At 38.8% G+C, this 23,198-nt stretch overlaps 2 protein-coding genes and 1 non-coding gene across 7 annotated transcripts; 2 read left to right on the top strand and 1 right to left on the bottom strand.

The window, feature by feature from the left end:
* Window positions 1–868: 868 nt before the first annotated feature.
* Window positions 869–14,898, top strand: LOC121953873 (afadin). Its single transcript, XM_042501125.1, has 24 exons — window positions 869–964; window positions 1,837–2,029; window positions 2,370–2,476; window positions 2,570–2,697; window positions 2,811–2,929; window positions 3,071–3,136; window positions 3,258–3,463; window positions 3,612–3,757; window positions 4,583–4,677; window positions 4,803–5,074; window positions 5,330–5,473; window positions 8,703–8,901; window positions 8,989–9,080; window positions 9,176–9,262; window positions 9,364–9,429; window positions 9,569–9,642; window positions 10,543–10,661; window positions 10,748–10,906; window positions 11,036–11,127; window positions 11,274–11,414; window positions 12,067–12,954; window positions 13,756–13,840; window positions 13,968–14,019; window positions 14,799–14,898. Exons 1-24 carry the CDS (start codon window positions 869–871, stop codon window positions 14,890–14,892), a joined length of 3,720 nt encoding a protein of 1,239 aa, XP_042357059.1. The 3' UTR covers window positions 14,893–14,898.
* dusp23b (dual specificity phosphatase 23b) lies at window positions 12,840–18,771 on the bottom strand. 5 transcript variants are annotated; one of them, XM_042501128.1, is made up of 4 exons: window positions 16,877–17,783; window positions 15,904–16,183; window positions 15,150–15,346; window positions 12,840–12,858 (listed from the first exon to the last, which is right to left on the bottom strand). In XM_042501128.1, the coding sequence occupies exons 1-3, from the start codon at window positions 16,918–16,920 to the stop codon at window positions 15,161–15,163; spliced, it is 510 nt and encodes a 169-aa protein (XP_042357062.1). In that variant the 5' UTR covers window positions 16,921–17,783; the 3' UTR covers window positions 12,840–12,858; window positions 15,150–15,160. The 5 variants fall into 5 exon arrangements, with proteins under 5 accessions (XP_042357062.1, XP_042357061.1, XP_042357064.1 ...); XM_042501127.1 differs by lacking the exon at window positions 12,840–12,858 and adding an exon at window positions 12,865–12,936; XM_042501130.1 differs by lacking the exon at window positions 12,840–12,858 and adding an exon at window positions 16,328–16,395 and having other exon boundaries at window positions 14,907–15,346; window positions 16,877–17,815.
* Window positions 18,772–18,994: 223 nt separating this feature from the next.
* Window positions 18,995–19,077, top strand: trnal-cag. Its single transcript has one exon. It is a non-coding gene; the product is annotated as a tRNA-Leu (tRNA).
* Window positions 19,078–23,198: the final 4,121 nt, after the last annotated feature.

Genomic DNA, 23,198 nt, shown 5'->3' with positions numbered 1-23,198 from the left:
GCCTGTACCTGTTTCCCAAATTAACCATCAACACAGAAAATACATTTCTCCAACTAAAAAGCGTCTTTTCCTACATCCAGACAACAATAGTCTTGATTGTTAAGTTTTTTAAATGTTAAACTGTATATCTAATTGAGAGTTGGTTTTGTTAAGGCTTTTGTTCCATTGTAGGTTTACCCAGAACACTCAACAAAGGCTGCCCTACATACGTAGTGCAGACTGAATGGGAAGACATGTAACCATAAATTGTGTTGAAAATCACTGGTATGCATGAGAAGCGGGATTCCCTCAAGCGTAAACATCCATGTCGCTGCAAAAAGGAGGATGGAAATCTCTCATGGTGACTGTCAGCATCACATGATGACTTCTGTATCATGGTGAAAATATAAAAACATGCAAAAAAAATAAAATAAATAAATGCACTAGTTGACCATCTTTAGAAATCAAAACATGAACTTTTGCTCACAGAAATGATGTAATGACAATTAAAAATAAAATGACTGATTCAATTTGGTGGTGGACTATAAAAGATGGAATGATTTGTGAAGGATTGTGATTAGGAAACGGTTTGCCTCACATAACAAAGATCCAGTGACCTGTTAAATGAGGTCTGCGGGGTGTGGGGGCTTGCAGAGGGGATGTGGATGTGGGGATGAAGTGGGCAATTATGTTTAAGAACTCACTGCACAGTACAATGAGTTTATAACTAATGGAGAGAAGATTGAAGAAGGGGTGGGGTCCTCATAGATACAATACCCAGCACAGCCAGATAAAAACTTTTCTGTCACAGGATATTCATCTCCGTCTCTTTCTGGGGAAACGCTACAGCAGCCGGTCAGACAGAAACTTTGAGGTTAATTGGTGAAAAATGCCGGAGGAGGAAGAACGAGAGAAATTAGCCAAAGTCATCAGACAGTGGAACAACAACAGACTGGACTTGTTTGAAATAAGTCAACCTGATAAGGTGAGTCGCCTGCAGACGGGGTTCATACACCATATCATATCTTTAAGTCTGGACTGACCTTTATTCTCTGTACAACTTTTAAAGCCACAGTTTAAGTTGTACTTTCAAATTTAAAGTTCTATTTATCTAACTTTACCCATGTGAGTACATTTATCTACTGTGTTAATGTACTGTACTTCATGCAATAATTTTTTAATGGGATACTACCTGAATATTTTCTGAGATTTTATACTTTTAGTCCTAATCTAATATCTAAACTTTATATATCAACAATTAAATGCCTTTTAGATTCATATACTTTCATACACTAAACTAACTATTAATATCATAAAGATGTTACTTCCAGAACAATTTCTGAACCCATTGGGTAGCGATTTGTCAACGATTTAGCCTCCAGGGTCAACGGCCAATATTTCAGGTGCTCGAGTGGAACCGTTGACAGGACACCTCAAACTGCTAATGAGGTCAATTATGACTCTTTCCATTATGAATTTATGAATATCTAGGCACTGGTTAAATGGATGGAAGTTCACCACAGTTCATCTACACGTACTACCCACATCATTTTGATTCAAAGTTAGCTATTGGGTGTGCAAGATTTAATTGATTATAATCGATACTGACAGGTATTATTTAAGCGTCTAAGAGCATTTATGAATTGGGCACCAGGCAGGTCCTTCAGGGACACCTTGAAAGCTTTTTGAAGCTTTTTTATAAAAGTGACAGATTGGCCTTTTATATTCTTAAAGCCTATTCAATGATAGGGTTTTAGTAAACTTTATGAACACAGAAGGTTGAATACTGTTAAGTATAAGGGAGAAAAAGATACTGGACATGCTTAAAAGCTAAAACAGTTTTCTGTTTTCTGGCAGAACCTAGAGTTTCATGGGGTGATGCGCTTCTACTTTGAGGATCATGTTGGAGGAAATGTGGCCACAAAGTGCCTGCGTGTGTGCAGCAACTCTCCAACTCATGAGGTTATCGAAACCCTTTCAGAGAAGTTCAGGCCTGATATGAAAATGCTGAGTACTAGTTATTCCTTATATGAGATCCACGCTAATAAAGGTAATCAACTGACCCATACTGTCTATTTTTAAAAGGAACATGTCACCGTTGTGTTTTCATTTTAGCTGGCACAATAAATCAGCTACACTTTTGCTAATCCCTTAATCATTTAAGTTATTTAAAAAACAAAACTTTGCTTGTTTCAACATTTAAAATATGAAGATGTCCTGCTTAACTTTACCATTTGATAGTAATATTCGGGAGGTTTTGAAATGATTAATCAACAAAGCATTCTGAGGATGAACTGATATTGATAATTACTGTTAGTCGCAGCTCTTATAGCATTGTATTGGTTAAGTTGATTTGAGAATATTCTGACCATTATTCTGCTTTGTGTAAGAACGTAAACTGGATGTGGACGAGAGGCCTTTGGTTGTACAATTAAACTGGAACACAGACAACAGAGAAGGTCGTTTTGTGCTCAAGAAAGATGAGGAGAGTTTGGAGGTAAAACTCAAACCATGAATTCAGTCCGCAGATTCCCTCCCTCTTCACGTATTCTCACATCTGTTGTTTTTTTTAATGTGTCCAACAATAAAGGGAAACTGTCACGAGAAGGAAAAAGGAGGCGTGATCCAAAGCTTCAAGAGGACACTGTCAAGAAAAGACAAGAAGAAAGAGAAGAATAAAACAAAAGCGGCTGACAGGGTTTCAGAGGATGAGAATGGGTAAAATGTTTGACTGTTAACTATTTTTATTTTCCAGACATGCTGGCTTCAGGCCTGCCTAATGGTCAGAATAACATCTAAGAATAACATCTACCCTTTACGCAAATATCCAGGTCAAATGAAAAGCTACTGAATAACAACAACAGATTTTGTGTGTCTAACCATGAGACTAAAAAGAGCTGCACTGAGAACGAAAATCAACAGAAGCAAGCTGCCGCAGGTAAATCATCTGCAAATTGTAGAAAAGTAGGAATGATAAAAAGCAATGCAGCAGTCTTACAATAGACCAGATCCATAACATCAGTAGAGACATATTTAACTTCCAATCAATAAGGACTACATTACATAATATAAAAAGAATGACTGATGATTTGTTTTTTTTTTCCAGACTTCTCTGATCAACCTGGATTACCAGTTGGAATTAAATTCTGTGATAACGGTGAGTATGAAACAAAAAATGTTTTTTCCGCAATGCTCTTTTGATATTTATCAGCTGTAAGCTGACTGCCTTCCCTCTCATAATGTCCTCCTGCCCCCTGCTGGTGTCTTTCACATTTCAGCTGAGGAAGCCTTCCTGTCTGCAGTCATAAATTACACCAACAGCTCCACAGTTCATTTCAAGCTCTCACCTGCATACATCCTCTATGCTGTGGGACGCTTTGCTCTGCAACGCCATTACAGGCGAGGCTCTCCACCCTCAGGGCTGACACGTAGTGCATCATCGATAACAAACAAAATGGTGACCATGACGGGGGAGGTCATCCAGGCAAGTGCAGGAAACCTCTTACTATTATTACATTTGCACAAACTGAAAAACTTATGTGTAAGCAGTCATACCAAAATAAACTTGAATGAACTGCAAATACTTAATACATCTGCCAGGTGTTCTATCACTGCTGTTATTTGCCTTGTAGAGGCAGCAGACCATCGCCGGGGCCCTCACCTTCTGGATGGCCAACTCCTCTGAGCTGCTGAACTTCCTCAAGCATGACAAAGACCTCAGCTCACTTACACAGCAAAGTCAGCTGGATTTGTCTCACATGGTGCACAAAGCCTACAGGTACAGATGACAAGACGTGACAATAGAGATTGAGAGTTTTTGAATACAAACTGTAACTGCAGCACATGGTCAATAGGTCACCCATGAGGACCCAGTCTTTTATCACACATCGAGTGAGTCACCACACTTAAAGAAGTATTTCAAAAAATGGTCTTTCACAAACGCGGTTGTCTATGCAGTAAAAAGATGCGAGTGCTTTTGAAATTGGTTTATGACCAGAGAAAAAAAAGAAAAAGGGCAGTGGCATAACCTTTTTCTCAAGAGGTAAAAAAACCCTATACAACTACCAAAATGCACTGGGCCTACCAGACCACCGAGTTTGGCCATTTTGACACAGAATATGGTGGCTGACTGATAAAGAACAATATAAAATTACATTTAAACCGTGCGCTAAAATATGTTTCAGAAAACATTTAAGGTCAGAAACAGACAACACAGTAACAGAATATTAATTATTTGATTAGCACTGCCTAGGTTTACAGTTGGATAAAAATTTTGGTCTGAGTTTGAGAGCAAGAGACTGAGAGTGAGAGAGGGGGAGAACGAGTGAGTGAGAGACAGAGAGTGTAATCTCTCCTCTTGGGCTTATGAAAAGGTGAAACATGCTAACAGCCCTAGAGCTGGGGGGTAAAAAACATCATATTATAATATCATTCAGATGTATCACTTTGGGTGTATATGGTGGGAGTTATGCAACAAAAGACAATAACTATGTGTTTGTGTTTTAAGCTAAAGGCATCCAGACAGAAAATACTTGTGCTGATGCATTTTAAAGGCTACATATTGAAGAGTTTTGTTTTTAAATTTGTGTTTCATTCCCTTAAGCTATCTGCTACAGTGTCTACAGAATGAGTTGAGGAAGCACTTGCCAACTTTTTTGATTGATCCTGAGCAACATGGTGCACTGCCAGCTGGTATTGGTAAGTGTGTATTTATAGCCACTACAGCAACAATTATCTCACTCATAATTTAAGATTCTTGGAAGAGCTGTGATTTTTCCTCATAATAATCAAGTATTCTGAACTCCTTTTCTTGCCTGCTGCAGAGATGGTGCTGAACACCTTGATGAACACTATGTCACTTTTACGCCGATGTCGAGTCAACCCTGCCCTGACCATCCAGGTCTTCTCCCAACTCTTCCATTTCATCAGTGCCTGGCTCTTCAACAAACTCATGTGCCAAGAGCCCAGCACTCCGGGCCTGCGCTCGCACTACTGGGGAGCTGCTCTCCGCCAGAGGCTCACAGCCATCGAAGCCTGGGCGGAGAGGCAGGGCCTGGAGCTGGCTGCTGACTGCCACCTTGGACACATCATCCAGGTCTGTCCCTCCTTCCAATATAATATAGAAAAAGTGTTTTCTACCACCAATATGCTCAAAGTTTCTAAAAAGTTTATAAAACGCAAAACAGAATCAAACGTTCTTCTTTACATTTTTTGCACAAGCTTCTTTTTAAGATACGGAAATACTGATCTTTCTCTCTGCTTTGCGGTTATCTCAGCTTTTCTTTGCATGTCACAGCACATATTTCAGTCAATACAAGCTGTTACAATAGAATTGCCTGGCTGTTTCTAGGCAACCATGCTCCTGACCATGAACAAGTACTCAACACAAGACGTGAAGGCCATCCAGAATTCCTGTTTCAAGTTGAACTCACTGCAGCTGCAGACGTTACTATCTGGCTACCTTTATGCAACCAATGAGCCTCACATCCCCCCTGTGAGTACTTATCGTCTGTCCTTCCACTCCACTCGTGTCTCTGTTCTCCCTGTTTGAAATTTCTGCAGGTTATTTATCTTGATAATTAGCCTACAGAAATGAAAGTACTACTATGACAGCACAGAAAGAGACTTAAGGTTTACAATTTAGCAGCAGCAGCCTCAACCACAGAGAGGAGCTCAGCAGCATAGATTTAGTAATGTGAATAATTAACAATGATGGATATGATAATGAATAATATATGAAGAATATTACAGCAAGTTGTCACATAAACTTATTGCTTTATGAGGTGTGTGACTACTTATTCTGTGTGATAAAAGTCACGTCAAGTTTTCCATTAAAGGTCCTTTGTGTACGATTTAGGGGGATATATTGGTGGAAATAGAACGTGATATAATAGTGTAGGTTTTCTTGATTGTATAAATTCATGAAAATAGGAATTGCTGTGTTTTCCTTACCTTAGAGTGAGCCATATCTACATGGGGAGCAGGTCCGCGTGCACAGATATTACCATGTTGTGCCGCCATGTTTTTACCGTAGCCTGGAACAGACAAACCAAATACTGGCTTGTGTTAGGGACATTCAGCCAATTAAAGTGTACTGCATAAACTATTCCAGCAAGAAGATTAACCCTGCTAAATTGGAGCGGGGCTTCTTCCCATCATTTAAACATTTTTAGGTTCTTAAATTTAGAGAAGATGAGATTTATAAGTATGGCAACCTTTACAACATGCTTGGTTAACCAGTTGTACATGTATTTTGTAATATCATTGTATAATGTACCCCTGCGACTGCAACTTATGTAAGTGTTTGAGTTACTTTTTTCACTTTTTTATTCAATTGTTATTTGTTTAGTTGTTGTTTTATTTCCTCTTTTTGTAAACATGAATACAGTGATACATTTCTTACTGATACTTTGTTTTGCGATACTGAATAAGTAAATTAGTAAAATAAATAAATAAATAAATAAATTTAAAAAAAGTAAAAGTGCTCAGTACAGAAAGCAAATTCAGCAATTTAACAAATCAAATTAATTGAAAGAAAATACAGCAAATTATCACATTTGAGATGCTGGAAACAGGTTTTTAGGTGACAAATGATTATCAAAATAGATTCCAAATAATTTTCTAATCAGTCAACTAACCATTGCAGCTATACTTTGGTGCAAAATCTTAATTTGTAAAATAACTAGTGACTATAGTTATCAAGTAATTGTAGTGGAGTAAAAGGTACATCATTTCCCTCTGAAAAGGTGGAGTAGAAATAGAAAGAGACATGAGACTGAAATACTTCAGTAAAGTAAAAGTACTGCAAATATACAGTTAGAGCAGTACTTGAGGAAATGTACTTAGCTACATTACACGACTGTAAGTACTACAAATAAAGTTGTAACTTTGGCATGAAAGCATAAAATGGTCAGCAAGTGCAACAGAAATGACATTATCAACTACAACAGAGAGTGGGGTGGTGTTAGCTAGCAGCCGTTGACAGCCAAATGGGGCTAGTTAGCTTAGCTTAGCCAAACACACAAAGCAAACAGCCAAAACATCTATTTACATTCATAAAACGTTAACAGAAAGAAGCACACACTTAACTTACCGAAGTAAAGCAAGAGTTGACACCACCACAGGAAACTCCGGGTACCCTAAAATGAAGTTAACATTTGCCGCAGTTGGCGTTAGCATAGTGAGCTAATCTACGGCTAGTTAGCTAACCAAAGTCTACATTGGCAGATGCGCGAGCGAGGCGCTGTTAATACAAATATCAAAACTATATATGTTAAAATAACTACTACAAGTATTACTGCAGTTAGTACTACTTTAACGTCTATCTAGCTGTTAAAAAAGCTGGGTTGAACCACTGAAAAATATTAATTTAGCCACTGATTAAACTTGTTAAACTTGTCTTTTTAAAGAACTTCGTCCACTGCTGTTACTATGACAACCACTACTGTTGCTCTAGCAACTGCCACAGGTGCTACTGCAATTTACTACAGGAATTACTACTGCTTCTACTACAGCCTTTTCTTAGGGACTGTTCTTTATTTATCAAAGGGGGGGGGGGGGGGGGGCTGGGATGTCATTCAGTGACTGGTGGTAAATGTGTCACCCTCCCTCCATGATAAATTAGTTATTAGATTTTAAAAACTTACCTTTTGATGTTTGAAAGTTAAAAGTTGGCAGACAAAATCCTGGAGTTGAAAGCAGTCAAAAAAGTCATATCATAGCCACTTTTACAGCTTTGCATGAGACAAGAGCAGCAGCCAAAAAGGTCAACCTATGCAGATCGCCACCAGCTGGCGGAAAACCAAAAAAACTAAAGATTTTTTTTTAACCAAAGTTACTGTAGAAATACTCAATTACAAGTCCATATCTTCTTAGAATTATCAACAAATTTTACTTGAAGCATCAGAAATAAAAGTACTCATTATGCAAAAGAATGTAGTATTATTATTATCATTATACATTATTGGATAATTGCAAATTAATTTCTGTGAAAGAATTACTTCAATTATGTTTAGTGGTGGAGCTTTTAATAATAATAATGAAAATGATATGCTAACTTTTAAAACAGTTTGCAACGTGCTTTAACTTATGGTTTAATGTGCAAGTTTAGTTTAGTTCAAATATTTAGTTTAGTAAAAATAAATAAAAGTATTTCCCACTGAAAGACAGTGAAGTAGGAGTATAAAGTACCACAGCAAGTACAGTAAAAGTAACTAAAAACTGTAATGGTACAGTCATTGAGTTAAAGTCATCATTTACTTTTTACCAGTGACATTTGTCAGTGGAGCAGTGCTGGGTATATGTAGGTAAACAGGGTAACTTGAAAGGCATGTTTTCTGAAGAAAATCAAAGAAAAGAAGAGAAAGTTGTCAAAAATAAGTATTACAACAAATATTACAACTGCTGCAACATTTTTTTACTTTATCCTGTTTACCATACCACTTAATGCAACAACTTCCTCAACTACTATTCCCATTACAACTGCAGCTAAATCTCTAGCACAGTATAAGTACACTATTTTAAAGTTAGACTTCTCTACCTCTCCAGGGAGGTCAGCGATCAGGGTTATCTGCATGAAGAGTTTTGCTCAGGGTCACAGCAGGCAGATTGGATGTCACCTCCCTGAAGCCTTGTCACAGAATGACAAATGTCAATCTATACCCCAGAACGACCTTTTCCTGAAATATTTCCGCCGTCTGATCCACTTGTCATCCTCGCTGCAGGATTTGATCGATGCTGTAGTGACGGCTGCGGAGGCCTCGGCAGATAACCTGATTCGAAGCGAAGGACGGGACATCCAGCTGGAGGAGAGCCTCAACCTCCACCTGCCCTTCCTGCTGCCAGAGGGAGGATACTCCTGTGACACTGTGAGAGGAATCCCTCCAGGGTTTAGGGAGTTTTTGGAGCCAATTTGCCGGAAAGGTTTGGGTCATAGTTGCAAAACATGAAAATACTGCAGATTTAATGATTGTATCCAAGATAAACACACCTGAAATCTTTCTCCTCCAGGTCTCTGCTCTTTAACATGCCAGCCAAACTCCAAAGGTGACTGGACTGTGCACTTCAGTGAGCCAACTTCCTCTTCAGAGAGCACATACATGGTAAACAAAAATGATAAGTGCTTTAAATAGATTTTAATACAAAACAAAGAATAAAGGGAGCAAGTCATGCAATTTATTTATGTTTTCTTCATTAGGAAGCACAGGGAGAGCCAGAGATTGAGACTATCATACTGAACAAACCTCTGAACAGCGGGATGGGCGTCAGCATTGTAGCTGCAAAGGTGACTGCATTCATTTTGCCAAAAACTGGAACCAGTCAAACACCCCAAACTATCTGCTAAATGTCTCAAATAATGAACATCCTCTCTCTTATTTACCACAGGGAGCAGGGCAAGGACACCTCGGGATTTATATCAAATCTATTGTCAAGGGAGGACCGGCTGAAATGGTGAGATCTAAATCAATATATATATATATATGTATATATATATATATATATATATATATATATATTGAAATGTACAAAATACTTTTTTTAAGCAATTATACAAGATTAAAATAATGGACAAAATCTCTACTTTGTGCAGAACGGCAGGTTAACAGCTGGAGATCAGCTGCTGAGTGTGGATGGTCAAAGTCTGGTCGGCCTCAGCCAAGAAAGGTAGCTACATACTCTATGAGATCTTATTAACCCTTAGGGCCCACTTTAACACACTTTAATTCAAAAATGCGCTTTTAAAAATCAAGCTTTAACAAAATATTATGCATTATGTTATTTTCTACTTTCACTGAGTCATTTTTTAACCAACATCAGTCCTAATCATAAATATCAAATATTTTAGAATTTGAACCCTGTAAATGTTTTTTTCAATGATGCGTTTTTACATGAAAAAAAAAAATGAATGAAATGAATTGTTACTACATGCTAAGTAGATTTTATTTTGGAAGAATAAAATCTACTTAGGCTGGAAATTCCAAGAGAAAAAAAAAACAAACAAGCTTACCAAATGTATGCCATATGCATGAACACAGCCAAAATTCATAAATATACAGTATATATATATTTAAAAGAAAAAGCGATAAAACTATCAGGGCACAGTCATTTCCGTGTGCAAAATATGAGTTTAGTGTAATAAAATTTAAATAGGTGCAATGCTGCACAATCCCCTTTTATGGCCACAAAAGAAAAAGATGATTTGAGTTTTTGAATGCTGCACTCCCCCCCGTAGCTGACTGAGTGGCTCGTGTTGTTTTTTTCCGAGCTGGGTGTAATAAATCTGAACTAGAATGGTTTTTATTCTTTGTATTAAGCTCCAGAAAATGTCATGAAATATTCGTGATGACATACACAAAAGCTCAACAATAATATCCAAATATCGACATAATGACCCAATACAAAGTATTTTTTCCCTAGATAATGTCACGGAGCAGTTTTCAAACAGCCAACAGGTGACAGCAGTAAAACCTCAATCATCATGCAAGAGAACCAGATAGTGTAATAAAAAGTATAAAACAAAAGCTGTTCAGTATGAAATATAATGTGGTTTTCATACTGATTCAGGGCAGCAGCCATCATGATGCAAACCGGCCCCATCGTGACCTTACAGGTTGCAAAGTTTGGAGCGAGCTACCACGGCTTGGGAGCTCTGCTGAGTGAACCGACCCCAGAAAAGACAACAGGTAAACGCACAACAAAAGTTCATTTATTATTTGTTGGTTTTTCACTTTCTGCTCTTCATCACCAAATTATTTTCCTGCCTCACAAGGTGATATAGGCCACCCTAAGCCAAACGGTAAAGCGCTCATGCTGTACAGTGTTGTGGTCGCTGGTCCGTCAGAGCGGCTTCACGGAGGCAGCAGAAGGAAGAAAGAGCAAACGATGCAGAGAAACAGACAACTTTATCGCTCTAACCCCAACATGACCGGTGGGTGCACTGCTATTATAATCACTGCTGGGCTCATACAGTAAATACCTTAACGTGAAATACGTTTAACGTTTGAGGCTGAGTCCTGAAAACAGCTACAGAGTATTTACTTTGTCCTTACTTCAGCAGATTATTCCCCCGAGGATGAAGACGAGCCTGTTGACTCTGTTGTGAGAGGGAGCAACATGACTGCCGTCTCCAGTATCAACCTTTCTACTGATGTGAGATATTCCTAGATTTCTCTGTCTAGTTCCTCATAACATAACATAACATAACATAACATAACGAGACCATGAGCTGAGCATCCAAACAAGAGGGTTTTAAACCGCATTTGTCACAAAAATGACCTTTTCATGTCTGTATTCAGACATTTCACAGGGAATACTTGACACTTCCAAACCCTAAATCCCAGGATAAGAACTTGTCTGAAGCCAGTCGACCACAGCAAACATTCAAAGTGTCTTTGAGGCCTTTAGATGGACAGAGCTCCAGTAAGAGGACATTCATGGTAAGTCTACACAGGATCCTAATGTTCGTCTGGTACCATGCTCACACCATTAGCTCCGTCAGCACTGTTTCTGTTGTGATGTTAGCACCATTAGGCCCTGATCAGATGGAGCACCTATTTTGCAGCCCAAGTTTTGCGCTAATCTGTAATGGAAACCCAGCTAGTGTTAAGCTAATGATTACTCACTGTTATTGTCACCCTACTAGGCAAGCTGCAAGACATGTCGGAAAAAATGAAGCCTCAAATATTGTCTATCATTTACTATCTAACAATTCGATGCAGTGTCCCCAAATCATCCTAAAATACGCCTTACACGGACCGTCATCCAGGCAGAGCTACACGGATCTCCATTTCCCTGCCCATTTTTTAAATGCAGATTTCATTAACATTAATGCAGTTGGTGTGCCCAAAAGCTCACCTGGCAGAGCAGGTGCCCCATGAACAAAAGGCTATGTCCTTGCCGCAGCTGCCGTGGGTTCAATTCCAACCTGTGGCCCTTAACTGCAAGTGCAGGATTTATTTGCAGCAGATTGGTTTTACATTGCTGTACTATTAATTAAAATAAATGAGCACTCCATCCACCACTGATATTTCATAAAATGCTAAATACAAGAAGGTAACACAACAAACATGTCTGTATTTCCCCTCTCAGCGCCAGGCTCTGTCACAGGAGAACCTGTGTGTGGACAGTGGAGGCCCCCTGCTGGACAAAAGGCAGAACATGTGGGAGCAGAAGGAGCAGCATGCAAAGCAAACCATGAGCCACTATTCATCTTTCCCAATCCGCTCGAGTGCTTCCACTCATGACATCCTCTCAGATCATTGTTCTCCTACAAAACAACAGCAGCAGAGCACCCGCACAAGTGGCGCCGGCGTCTGGAGAACTCCTTTCTCCCAACATCCAACACCGACTCCCTCCAACCAGCCGATACGCATAGACATCCCTGTAACCAGAGCAGTGACCACACACACAAATCCTCCTCTCACCACCTTCCAGAGTTCATCTTTGCTGGCAGCGAGGATGAGCCAAACCCTTAACAGGAATGGAAATACAAACAGAGCAATTCATATTTATGCGTGTCCCATCACTGCAGCCAAGAAGCTGCCTCAGGCCTCACTTCTGTCACCGCAGCAGAGATCCACCACGCCCCGGGATCAGGCTGCAAAACCCCAAGTGAGCATCACTCCGACAAAACACGTCTCCTTCCAAGAACCTCCCACTCAGCAGAGGCAAAGCACGGGTCCAGCAAAACCCAAAGACCCCCAGGAGCTGTGTAACCCCTGGAGGAGGGAGGCCCAGGAGAAGCTGGAGGAGCAGCAGAGGCTCCATGTGGTGGAGCTCCTGGAGCAGGAGGTGCATGAGCTCCAGGGTAAAGCGAGGCGCACGGCGGAGGAGAACGACCGGCTCCGGAGGCTCAGCCTGGAGTGGCAGTTTCAGAAGAGGCTGCAGGAGGTTCAGCAGAGAGGAGAGGATGAGGAGGAGGAAGATGAGGATTTGGACATGATGGTGACTTTGCAGCAGCTGGAGAAAAGAACACAGGTGAAGCCTGACACAGCTGAAGGGAAAGACAGAAAGTTGATGTTTCCAGAAGGTATTGTGGGAAGTGTAGGTAACACAGACTAAAGTAGATTAATTAACCCCAAGTGGTTACATTGCAGCCTTCTTTTCAGCTGCTGGCTGCAGTGCTCTCATTAAATACTGAGCCAATACCAAAATGTATTGTTCCCATCAGTAACTTAGATTAAAAAATTACGATCCAGGTTGAAAAACGTCCTTAAGTGAAGGACAGTGAGTAAGACAAACACGGTACATGATCACATATAAATATTGTAAAACAGATTAAAAGTAGACATAATTAAAATGTCTACCAACACTGTATGTAAACAGAATTAACAATATCATAATGGGACATATTAACTCCAAAACTATACCTACAACCTATAAAATATGTTTATAATGTCTTCATCTGAGTTCCTCTAAAACTACGATTGTAGTGTATTATAGTGTTTTACCAGTAAATATAAATATTTCGACTTGCTCTTCAAATACTTTGTAAAGCTGTTGTTTGTCAGCTTAAAATTAAGTGAAAAAGGTTAAGTTTTTCCAAGATTAAGGGGGGGGGGTATTTTAATGTGTCATAAACATATTAAAAAAGTTTACATTGCATTATGACCTACTGAAAATGTGTCAATATGGTGCTTAAGTAAGTAAAATATGCTAGGTTATAATTGTCTTTTATCAACAAAAGACTACTTCTGTTAACAGAAATTGAAATAATAAAGGTGATATAAAAAAAAACGCACAATGATCTATAACAAAAATATGTTTTTCCACCTTTAGAGCAGGAGAAGCTCTGCTGGGAACATTGAGTTGGAAAAGCAGGCAGGAACTCATCTCTGCCAAAAAGAAGACAAGGCAAAGACGGGTAACTGTTTGCTAATACAAACATTATGAATACAAATTAAATACTGTGTTTCATTTATTCAAATGAGTCAGTGCTGACTTGATATCTTTTTTTTATTATACACTGACATATTTTCATGTTTTTGCAGATCAAAGAGCGAGCGGACGGAGTCAAGACTTTAACAACATGGCTTCAAAAGAGTGAGTTCAAACTTTTTGTCTGTAAAACAGTGAAATCAGTCAAATCTAACAAACAACAGCTATTTATTTCTAAATATTTATACTCATGATGATTTAAAGATCCAGTCAGTGTGTAGCATTTAGGGGCATCAATTGGCAGAAATGGTATGTAACTTTCGTGACTATGTTTTCTTAATTTAAAATCACCTGAAAATAAGAATTGTTGTGTTTTTGTCACCTTATAATGAGTCGCTTATATGTACAGTGGTTCCTTTTCCACGGATTCACCGTGTTGCTCTGCAGAATCGACAAACCAAACACATCGGCTCTAGATGAAGCGTTTTTTTTTTTTTTTCCTGCCAGCCAGCGTAGTTTTTCTGTTCCCCTAGCACATGGGAGAAGTTTCAGTTCATTATATGCCACAAAAAAACTCCATGCTGGACCTTTTAAAATGTGAAATTCTGTCAGACCTAAGCTTATTCCTCCTCATTCACCCCTACATGACCATTTGTGTATTAATTACTCAACATTTTTTTACCTTGAGTTTTTCTATAGAAATGTCATTTTGCAGGTGAAGTATTCCTTTAATGACACAGACATGTTTATACACAGTTGTGTATCATCACCACAAACCCCAATAGCAATTACATTCTTCCAAACACTTCAAAAGTGTTTGAAAGAAATCCCTGAGTAAAATCTAATATATAAATAAAGTTTCAAAACAGCACAGGCTACTGTTTGTGACAATACAATCAATACAATTCAGGTATTCCTGCTAATATCAAGTATTTTATTTACAGAAACCAGGAGGAGAAAATCAAGAGAGCGTCGGCTCCTGAAAAGCTCACGTTCAAGGAGCGTCAGCGTCTCTTCTCTCTGGCGTCCAGTGCATAAATGAAGGTTAAAGCCTTGTAAACAGAAACCTCGGCGTTAACATAAACAACAGTAATGATGTGCTGGTAAAATGACAGTGTACAGTACCATGGAAAAAGAGGACCTATTTACTCTAGCTGTAGTGTGTTTACACAGTAATGCTTGTAATTTCTAATTCCTAGATGATATTTGGCAATAAAACTATGGCACTTATTTTAAGCTTAATAACTGTAAAACACAGAGCTACTTCTGCCTTCTAACAGAAGCAAAACTGTTACCTGTGTTAAAGTTACTTTGTACGCTGATAAAACTGCACCACAGCTTTCTCTTGCTCGTGAGTTTCAATGGAGCCGTGTCGCAGTCTTCGAATCTCTTTAATGGCATCGATCCCCGAAATCTTCCTCGTCTTCACCAGGTAGCAGGCCAGCACGGTGCCTGTTCTGCCATGACCGTGCATGCAGTGAACCGCCACACCCTGAAGAGGAAAAACACAGTGTTTGGTTTGCCAAATCCTCTGCACACAATGCCTGAATTAGTTGTTGCCAGGAGAGGAATTTTGTTTTTGCGGAACTGTTTTTCAGTGGAACTGATGCGGTTTAACCGACAAAGAAATCCTTGACTGAAATATGAAGGCTGCACACAGCGTTTACCAACAAAGGTGAAAAGAACTCAGGAAACCCAGGACAAGCTTTTTAGACCTTCGAAACCCGGATCAACAAGACTTTTGCATTCAGACGCCTCTGGACCCTGAGCAAATTGGTTTGATTTTATTCAAAAACCGTGTATCTTGCATATATGTACCTTTTTTTTGATTGATGCACTTTGGAGGAGCTGCAAGGTTGTGAAAGTCAGTTTTTCCCCTCCACTGTTCCAGGAGTTTCGTCAAAGTCAAGTAAACTTGAAGCCAAATGTTTCAGGTTTCAGTGCACGCAGCCTGCGTACAATACTACACTCAACGCTGGAGAGTCCTGAAAGTACTTTATAAGCATAACCATCCATCAAGCACAGTCTGTCCAGTATCTGAGATCTTACCTCCCCCTTGGAGTTGGCCTCTTCTACAATGGAGAGGAATCTTTCAATCTGACTTGGTGAAGGAGCAGTGAAGTCTGGTATCTTGATGTGGTGCAGCTTTAACTTTGGGCACGTGTCGTGGTTCGGTGGTTTTCTCTCACACAGGCAAACCAGGTGTTTGATACCGTTGTCCAGCAGGTACTGGTACTCCGCTGTCATCCTGGGTAGTGCCAGTCCGGCCAGTTTGTTCGGCTCAACCCAGGAGAAATTGTGTGGAGCGTTGAAGGCCATGCTGATCAAACTAGGAGGAGGGGACAAAAACAGAGTCAAACTAAGCCAGTTTATTTGCATTGTCAACATGCAACATTGAAAACCTGCCGTGGAAATTTGTACCGTAAAAAAAAAAAAAACGTGTAAATTCAGTCTCTCTGGCTTAAAAACACACATGGATACTCAGCTCAGAAACAATGTCAGGAGCCGGTCGGTCTGCCACCAGAAGAGAGAGCAGCATTTCTGAAGGCAAGATAAATCATCTTTTTCTTTTAAGGCCATAAATAAGTGAAGTACTCTTCCAACAGAGCTAATAACATGTACAGACTTTCGGACTTTTTCACACTTGACAAGCAAACACCAAACTTGATTGTGTAGCATTGTACGTATCTAATTTTTATAACACATATTTATATTTTGCACCTGTATGTGAATGTTGGGGCGTGATAAGGGGGCAAACTGGTTTAAGGATATGGAAATGACTGTGCCCTGATAATAATGATAAATGATCAACATAAAAATCTCTGAAAAAATATACAGTATTTACCTTAATATAAAGTGGATGATCAACAAGCAACAAAAACCTTTTGAGAAGTTTTAAAATTCTTGTTTCAAACTCAAAAGGTAAAATGGTGGTGGAGTGTTTAATAGTTTAGTATGATATAATATGGTATATAATATCATTAATTTCAACAGGTTTAGCAAGCACTTTAGTAAATCTTACCTTTTCAAAGAGTTGAATAAATCCTGGAAAATTGACCAGGCCATAAGAAAACAGCGCTTTAACTAAACATTCACTAACTCAGGGGAGTGAAGCTTAAGTCCAGCGAACAGCAGCGAACTGGATAGACGAGTACAGCCTGATTAGCTTTAATAACGTAAGACTAGGCCAGATGAGGAAATACACCAACAGACCTCATCAGCTCAGCTAAAAACAGCAAATCCTCCCTCTGTTGTGAGTCACATTTAGGCCGTCATGTCTTAAAAACTAACATGCATAAAAAAGTTTGGTCTTTTTTCTGAACTGGAGCATCTCCAGATTAATTCCACACCTGATATGTTATGATTAGCGTTGCAACAGTATGAGATTTTCATGGTACGATAAACGTCTCAGGAAATATGCTTTGACAGTTTCAAGGTATTACAGAATTATTGATATTCTAACCCAGAATGACAACACTATTTAGTTTTACTTTTATCTTATTTTATATTTTATTAGTTTATTTTACAGTGGTGGTGCATTTTAACAAACATTGCTGTAAATATGATAGTTTTAAATCTATAGTCCTCGGCCAGATGTTAGAAAAGACACCCTAAAAGTAAAAGAACAAAACAAACAAATATAAAGATAAAAAACATTTATTGCAATAGAGTGCAACTTGTGGTAAAACAATTATAAAACTGACATTTACATTAGAAAATACTGTTGCAGCAAAAAAATAAAATAAATAAATAAATAAAAAAATAAAAAAATACCAGAAAACATTAAAGCAAGTGTTTTGAGTGTCTCGTTGAATGAAGACTGTTGTGGTTTCAGAGTGTAATAAACCTGTAACCGGTGTTGTGTCGAAGACTGTTTCCCCGTCGATATGTGTTTCCCCTAAACCTGACCCAAAGCCTTAGTTTTTTTAAGGTTTGATACATATCATTTAATTACAATACCAAGTGTGTTTTAATGTGTTTTGATGATTTTGGCACTCATTTTTTAATTGCATAATTCTAAATTAATTATATCTTGGATTTATCTATTCTCTTTTTATTTTTTTATAGATTTATTTTTTATTTCTTAATAATTGCCCACACTCCCCATCTTTTTTGGAAATATTAATATTACATAGTTTATATTATATGCTATATTTTAGTCCATATTATTTAAAACTCAACACTACAACTTTGTTCAATGCACCAAAACAGAAGTAAGCCGAGACCATAGACTGTATATTTACAGTTTTTTTCGTTTTTATTTATTTATTTATCATACAACAAATAAGCATATCTTTCTTAATCAAGAAAACATTAAGGTTTTTTTTTTTACTTTGTTTTGTTTTGTTTTGTTTTGTTTTTGTATTTTCGTATGCTCCTACCAAACCTACCAAACTGAGGGGGGCATATTGCATGTACGGGGAGGGGGACACATTTGTTGGGGGGACACAATTTAACACAACACCGCAGTTAAGAGTTTTACAGAGATAATAAGAGAAGAAAGGAGCATTTAGTTTAACGTTAGCTAACTTAGCTTATCAAGAACTAGGAGACCAACTGTCGGCTAAGCTAACGGAGGCTGTCATACAACAGTTACTCCCCGCTAGCACCAAATAACGCTGTTCGAAAATGCTATTAGCTTAAGTGGCTCATCGTGTTATTTTTAAACACGATATCTCTTCCACAAACTACAGAAAAATTACTTACAGTTTCTTCTTTGAGCTTTTTGTCGAGCTGGTTCTTGCCGGCTGACAGTCAGGATAATAATGGCTGCTTCCACCGACCAACCCCGTTTACAGCAGCGGTATCAGTTCCGTTATATAACCGGAGCTAGCTGTCGCGGTGCTGGGCAGAGCAGCTCTGAGTTAGCTGACCTTTCGCCAGCCTTTTATCAGGGTGGACAGCGTTCATTATAAATCAGTTCTGGAGGTGCGCTAAAGTGAAAATAAATTATGTTGTACTTTATATAAAGTTATAAAGTACTTTTAATCTGGAAACAGGGATATTTGTTGAACTGCGCCTTGTTATTCCAACAGTACACTTTTTTTTAAATTAATATTTAACAAACATAAACGAACTATGATGATTTGATTGATGTTGGTATGATTTCTATTTGATCTGTTACATATTGTAGCGTATAGTCAGGATGGCCGAGCGGTCTAAGGCGCTGCGTTCAGGTCGCAGTCTCCCCTGGAGGCGTGGGTTCGAATCCCACTTCTGACAATAACTTTTCGCATTGGTTACACCTGAGGAGGAATTGTACTGTCATCTAATCACACGCCGTCCAATCCGTCTTTTTCCATTATTGACAGCCAATCACTGGCTTTTGTCTAAAATGTTCCATCTTTTCGCAACAAATTAACGTCGAGCATTTCCGTCTTTGACAAAACGGCCTTTACAATGAGTGAGCCGCTGTCGAGCCTCGGAGGTACTGCCAGCCAAAATACATCCATGCTGCCAGTCCGTGAGACGAAGTATTTCCATGTATCAACTCGAAACATGCAAATGAGCTGCACAGTTGTGTAAAAATTAAAAACAAAAATAAAAATAATTTGTTTACTCTCCTTCGAGGACCAGCTTCTTCGGTTTTTGTATGCTGTATTATTTATACTTCGTGTCCTTCTATATGTTCTGTTAAGTATCTTAATATATTTATAATCGATTTTTCCCCCTTTATTTTACTCAGACTAATGCCCATATATTTTATTAAGGTCTACGTTATGACTTTTTATCACTGCATGCATGACTATTTTGTACTCAAAAACTTTATGTTGTTGCTTCATGCGTTGTGCATGACTATTTTGTGCTAAAAGTCGATATGTTGTGGCAGTGCTATTGTTTTGTACTGTTGTTCTACTGTTTCCTGTTGCTTACCATGGCTTGTTTTCTGTCCTGGGAGTTCCTGTTTGTTGTAGCTGTTGTTGTCTTCATGGTGTCCTGCTGCCGCTGATATGTGAATTTTATAATTTCACATGTTTCAAAACATCTTGCCGGAGGACTACAGCTGAAAATTAGCCTGAACCCTAACACATTTACAGAACAACATATTTAATGTGTGTTGTCCCATTAAATAATAAAAATGTAATGAAATATCATTGACTCTTGCCTTATTGGTGTATGGTGTTTGTGCAGTTACTGAAAAAAATTTTAATCGAAAAAAATCTTTAGCTCACCATTACCTCTCTACTGTAACTGACCTCCTTTGACCACATTTAGTATTTAATATTTATTAACAAATGTTTAGAGAAGATATTGTTTGCTATTTTAGAAGTTACCAGGTGCAATACCCCCACCTGGGCTCTAGTTTGTGAAAAGCAGGCGTCTGATTATACAAGTGGCTTTTATTGTTTTTGTTTGTTTGTTTTTGCTTGCATGTAACTTTTTCGTATTATATTTTATTTATCTCACATCATATTGTCAATTTGATCATTTTTCAATCTACTCGATCAACTCATTGTGAAGATACTTACTGATTCTTTGGGGTATCTGTGACAAAAATCTGCATTTCTGTAGCTCAGGTCATGAGAAATCTGGATAAATGTCCTTTTTTCAAAATCAACATGCACATTTTAGAGTGCTGTGTTGCTGTCCCCATCCACCTGAGTATTAATGCTGCTGTTCAATCAGCGTGTTGATGTGCCACACCTGTCAGGTGGTTATCTTGGTAAAGGAGAAGTGCTCAATAATATGGCCTAAATTTGAGATATATGACTCTTTTGTGTGCAGAAAAATAGTCTTGGATGTTTAACTTGAAACTGTAGAAAATGGGAACAAAAACAGAAGTGTTGCATTTAAAATTTTTTCAATTTCTAAATTTTTGTAACAATGATGTGTGATACATGGCCCCAAAAATAGCAACATTTTATCAAAGTGTACAAGAAAATAACCTGGAAAAAAAAAATAGTACAGAAAATAAAAAATGAGTATATCCACCCCCAACATAATTGTAAATACATAAATTTAGTTTTCTAGACATAGTTAGTTTTCTCCCCACCTTTTCTAAACAAATTTTCATGTTTCAGGTCATTTTCTTTGTCACTTTTTGCTAATTTCTTTCTAATTTGTGGGACATTTTTAACCTTGTTGTGGTGGCCACATTAAATCATGTGACTTTAGTGCCGTGCGTTTATAGCCTAATGTTAGCGTTTTAACTTTGGCGAAAAATATCTAGGGAAGACAGATTTTAAAAAGACTACGAAAAAACCAAGGGGAATAACATCATAATAATAAAATATGTTACCAAAAAAAATCAAATTTTTAAGCATTTCTTTGTTTTTCTTTTACTTCTCTTTCTTTTTAAAACAAAAATCAGGTATTTTTCTTGTACTTTTCACTAATTTCTTGCTGATTTTCAAAGGGTTAAACCTGTCCAAAGTGTTATTTATATGTGAGAGAGTCCGTATTTAATCATTCTTGTTTTAATGTTTTGGCACTTCCAGACGGAGGCCGCCGCGTGTTTCATACAATCTCCACATGAGAGGAAAAGAGAAGAGGACTGTTTGTCCGTTTCATGCAATGATACAAACACAAACATTCAGAACTCACAGCACAGCACAGTTTACTTGCTAGTCATTTTATACAAACAGTAGAAAGAGGGTTTTCGTATCTGAAGGAGACAAACTGCATCACATTTGCCGGATAGATGTTGATACACGGAGACCGATTGTTCAGACAGGTAAAGAAGAAAAATCACAGAATGTTTCAAACATCCCATTTAAAAAAGCTTTCACTAACCTGTTGGTGTAAAAACAAAAAAGAGCTGTTTCACGTACAGTTATAGAAAGATATCTAGATGATAGGTAAAGTTGAAATAAACACAAACAACTTAAAAAAAACCCAAAAACATTCCAATACCCAGGTGGCGTCTAGTGGTAGGCGTATTTTAGTTTGCTGACCTACGTCGCTCCGCCCACCAACAAACCATTTAACAGAACATTTGGAAGTCCCCAAAAAGAACCACAAAATATTTTTATTCTCATTTTATCTATTTTTTGTTTGTTTTTGTTTTGTACACATCACAACCTGAAGACTTGGTACTGGTTGTCCGTCACGTCTCTGGGTTATCATCACACTTCATCCCTTTTGTATCACCTAAACGCACAGACCCCTTCAACATGCCGCAACACCCCTCAAAAAATCACAATCACAACCCCTTTAATGGTTACATGTAAACTCTGTGGGTTTTTAATTTTCGCACTCTTTAGGAGCCGTTCGACAAAAGGGGGGGCCAATAATCGCCATGCCCTCCCAACTAGAAGATTTCTACGTATTTTGAACGTCCGCGTTCAAAGTCCCACACGGAGCAGACTGCTGAGGGGCCACGCCGAGTTTACAGGATGGCACAGAAGAACTTCTTCTCCCTGAACGGGTTCTCTGACGCTGGGACGGGCGATAACAGAGGGTCCTCTTTGGCATGAGCTTCACAGTACGACATTAAGTCCGCCGCCGCCTTTGACACCTGGAATTCACCAGTAACACACATTCAACACGTCAGTGGACAAATACAGAGAGGCCGTTAGACATCATGGGAAATATTCTTCAGCTGTGTTCAAAACCGTCTCACTCACTGTCTCACTGTCTCACTCACTGTCTCACTCAGTGTCTCACTGTCTCACTCACTGTCTCACTGTCTCACTCACTGTCTCACTCACTGTCTCACTGTCTCACTCGTGTCTCGCTCACTGTCTCACTCACTGTCTCACTCACTGTCTCACTCACTGTCCCACTGTCTCACTCACTGTATAACTCACTGTCTCACTCACTCACTGTCTCACTCACTGACTGTCTCACTCACTCACTGTCTCACTGTCTCACTCACTCACTGTCTCACTCACTCACTGTCTCACTCACTGTCCTACTGTCTCACTCACTGTCTCACTGTCTCACTCACTGTCTTAATCACTGTCTCACTCACTGTCTTAATCACTCACTGTCTCACTCACTGTCTCACTCACTGTCTCACTCACTCATTCACTGTCTCACTCACTGACTCACTGTCTCACTTATCACACTGACTGTCTCACTCACCCAGTCTCTCTCACTGTCTCACTCACTGTCTCACTAACTCACTGTCTCAATCACTCACTCACTCATTGACTGTCTCACTTATTCACTGACTGTCTCACTCACTGTCTCACTCACTGGCTGTCTCACTCTCTCACTCACTCACTGACTGTCTCACTGACTGTCTCACTCACTGACTGTCTCACTCACTCACTGTCTCACTGACTGTCTCACTCACTCACTGTCTCACTGACTGTCTCACTGACTGTCTCACTCTCTCACTCACTCATGACGTATTTTTGCAGGCTGACCCGGTAATTAGCATCTCACTGGTTCCCTCG

The sequence above is a fragment of the Plectropomus leopardus genome, chromosome 14, assembly GCF_008729295.1.
Source record: "Plectropomus leopardus isolate mb chromosome 14, YSFRI_Pleo_2.0, whole genome shotgun sequence".
Classification (NCBI taxonomy): Eukaryota; Metazoa; Chordata; class Actinopteri; order Perciformes; family Serranidae; genus Plectropomus; species Plectropomus leopardus.
This window is presented reverse-complemented; position numbering and strand designations above follow the sequence as displayed.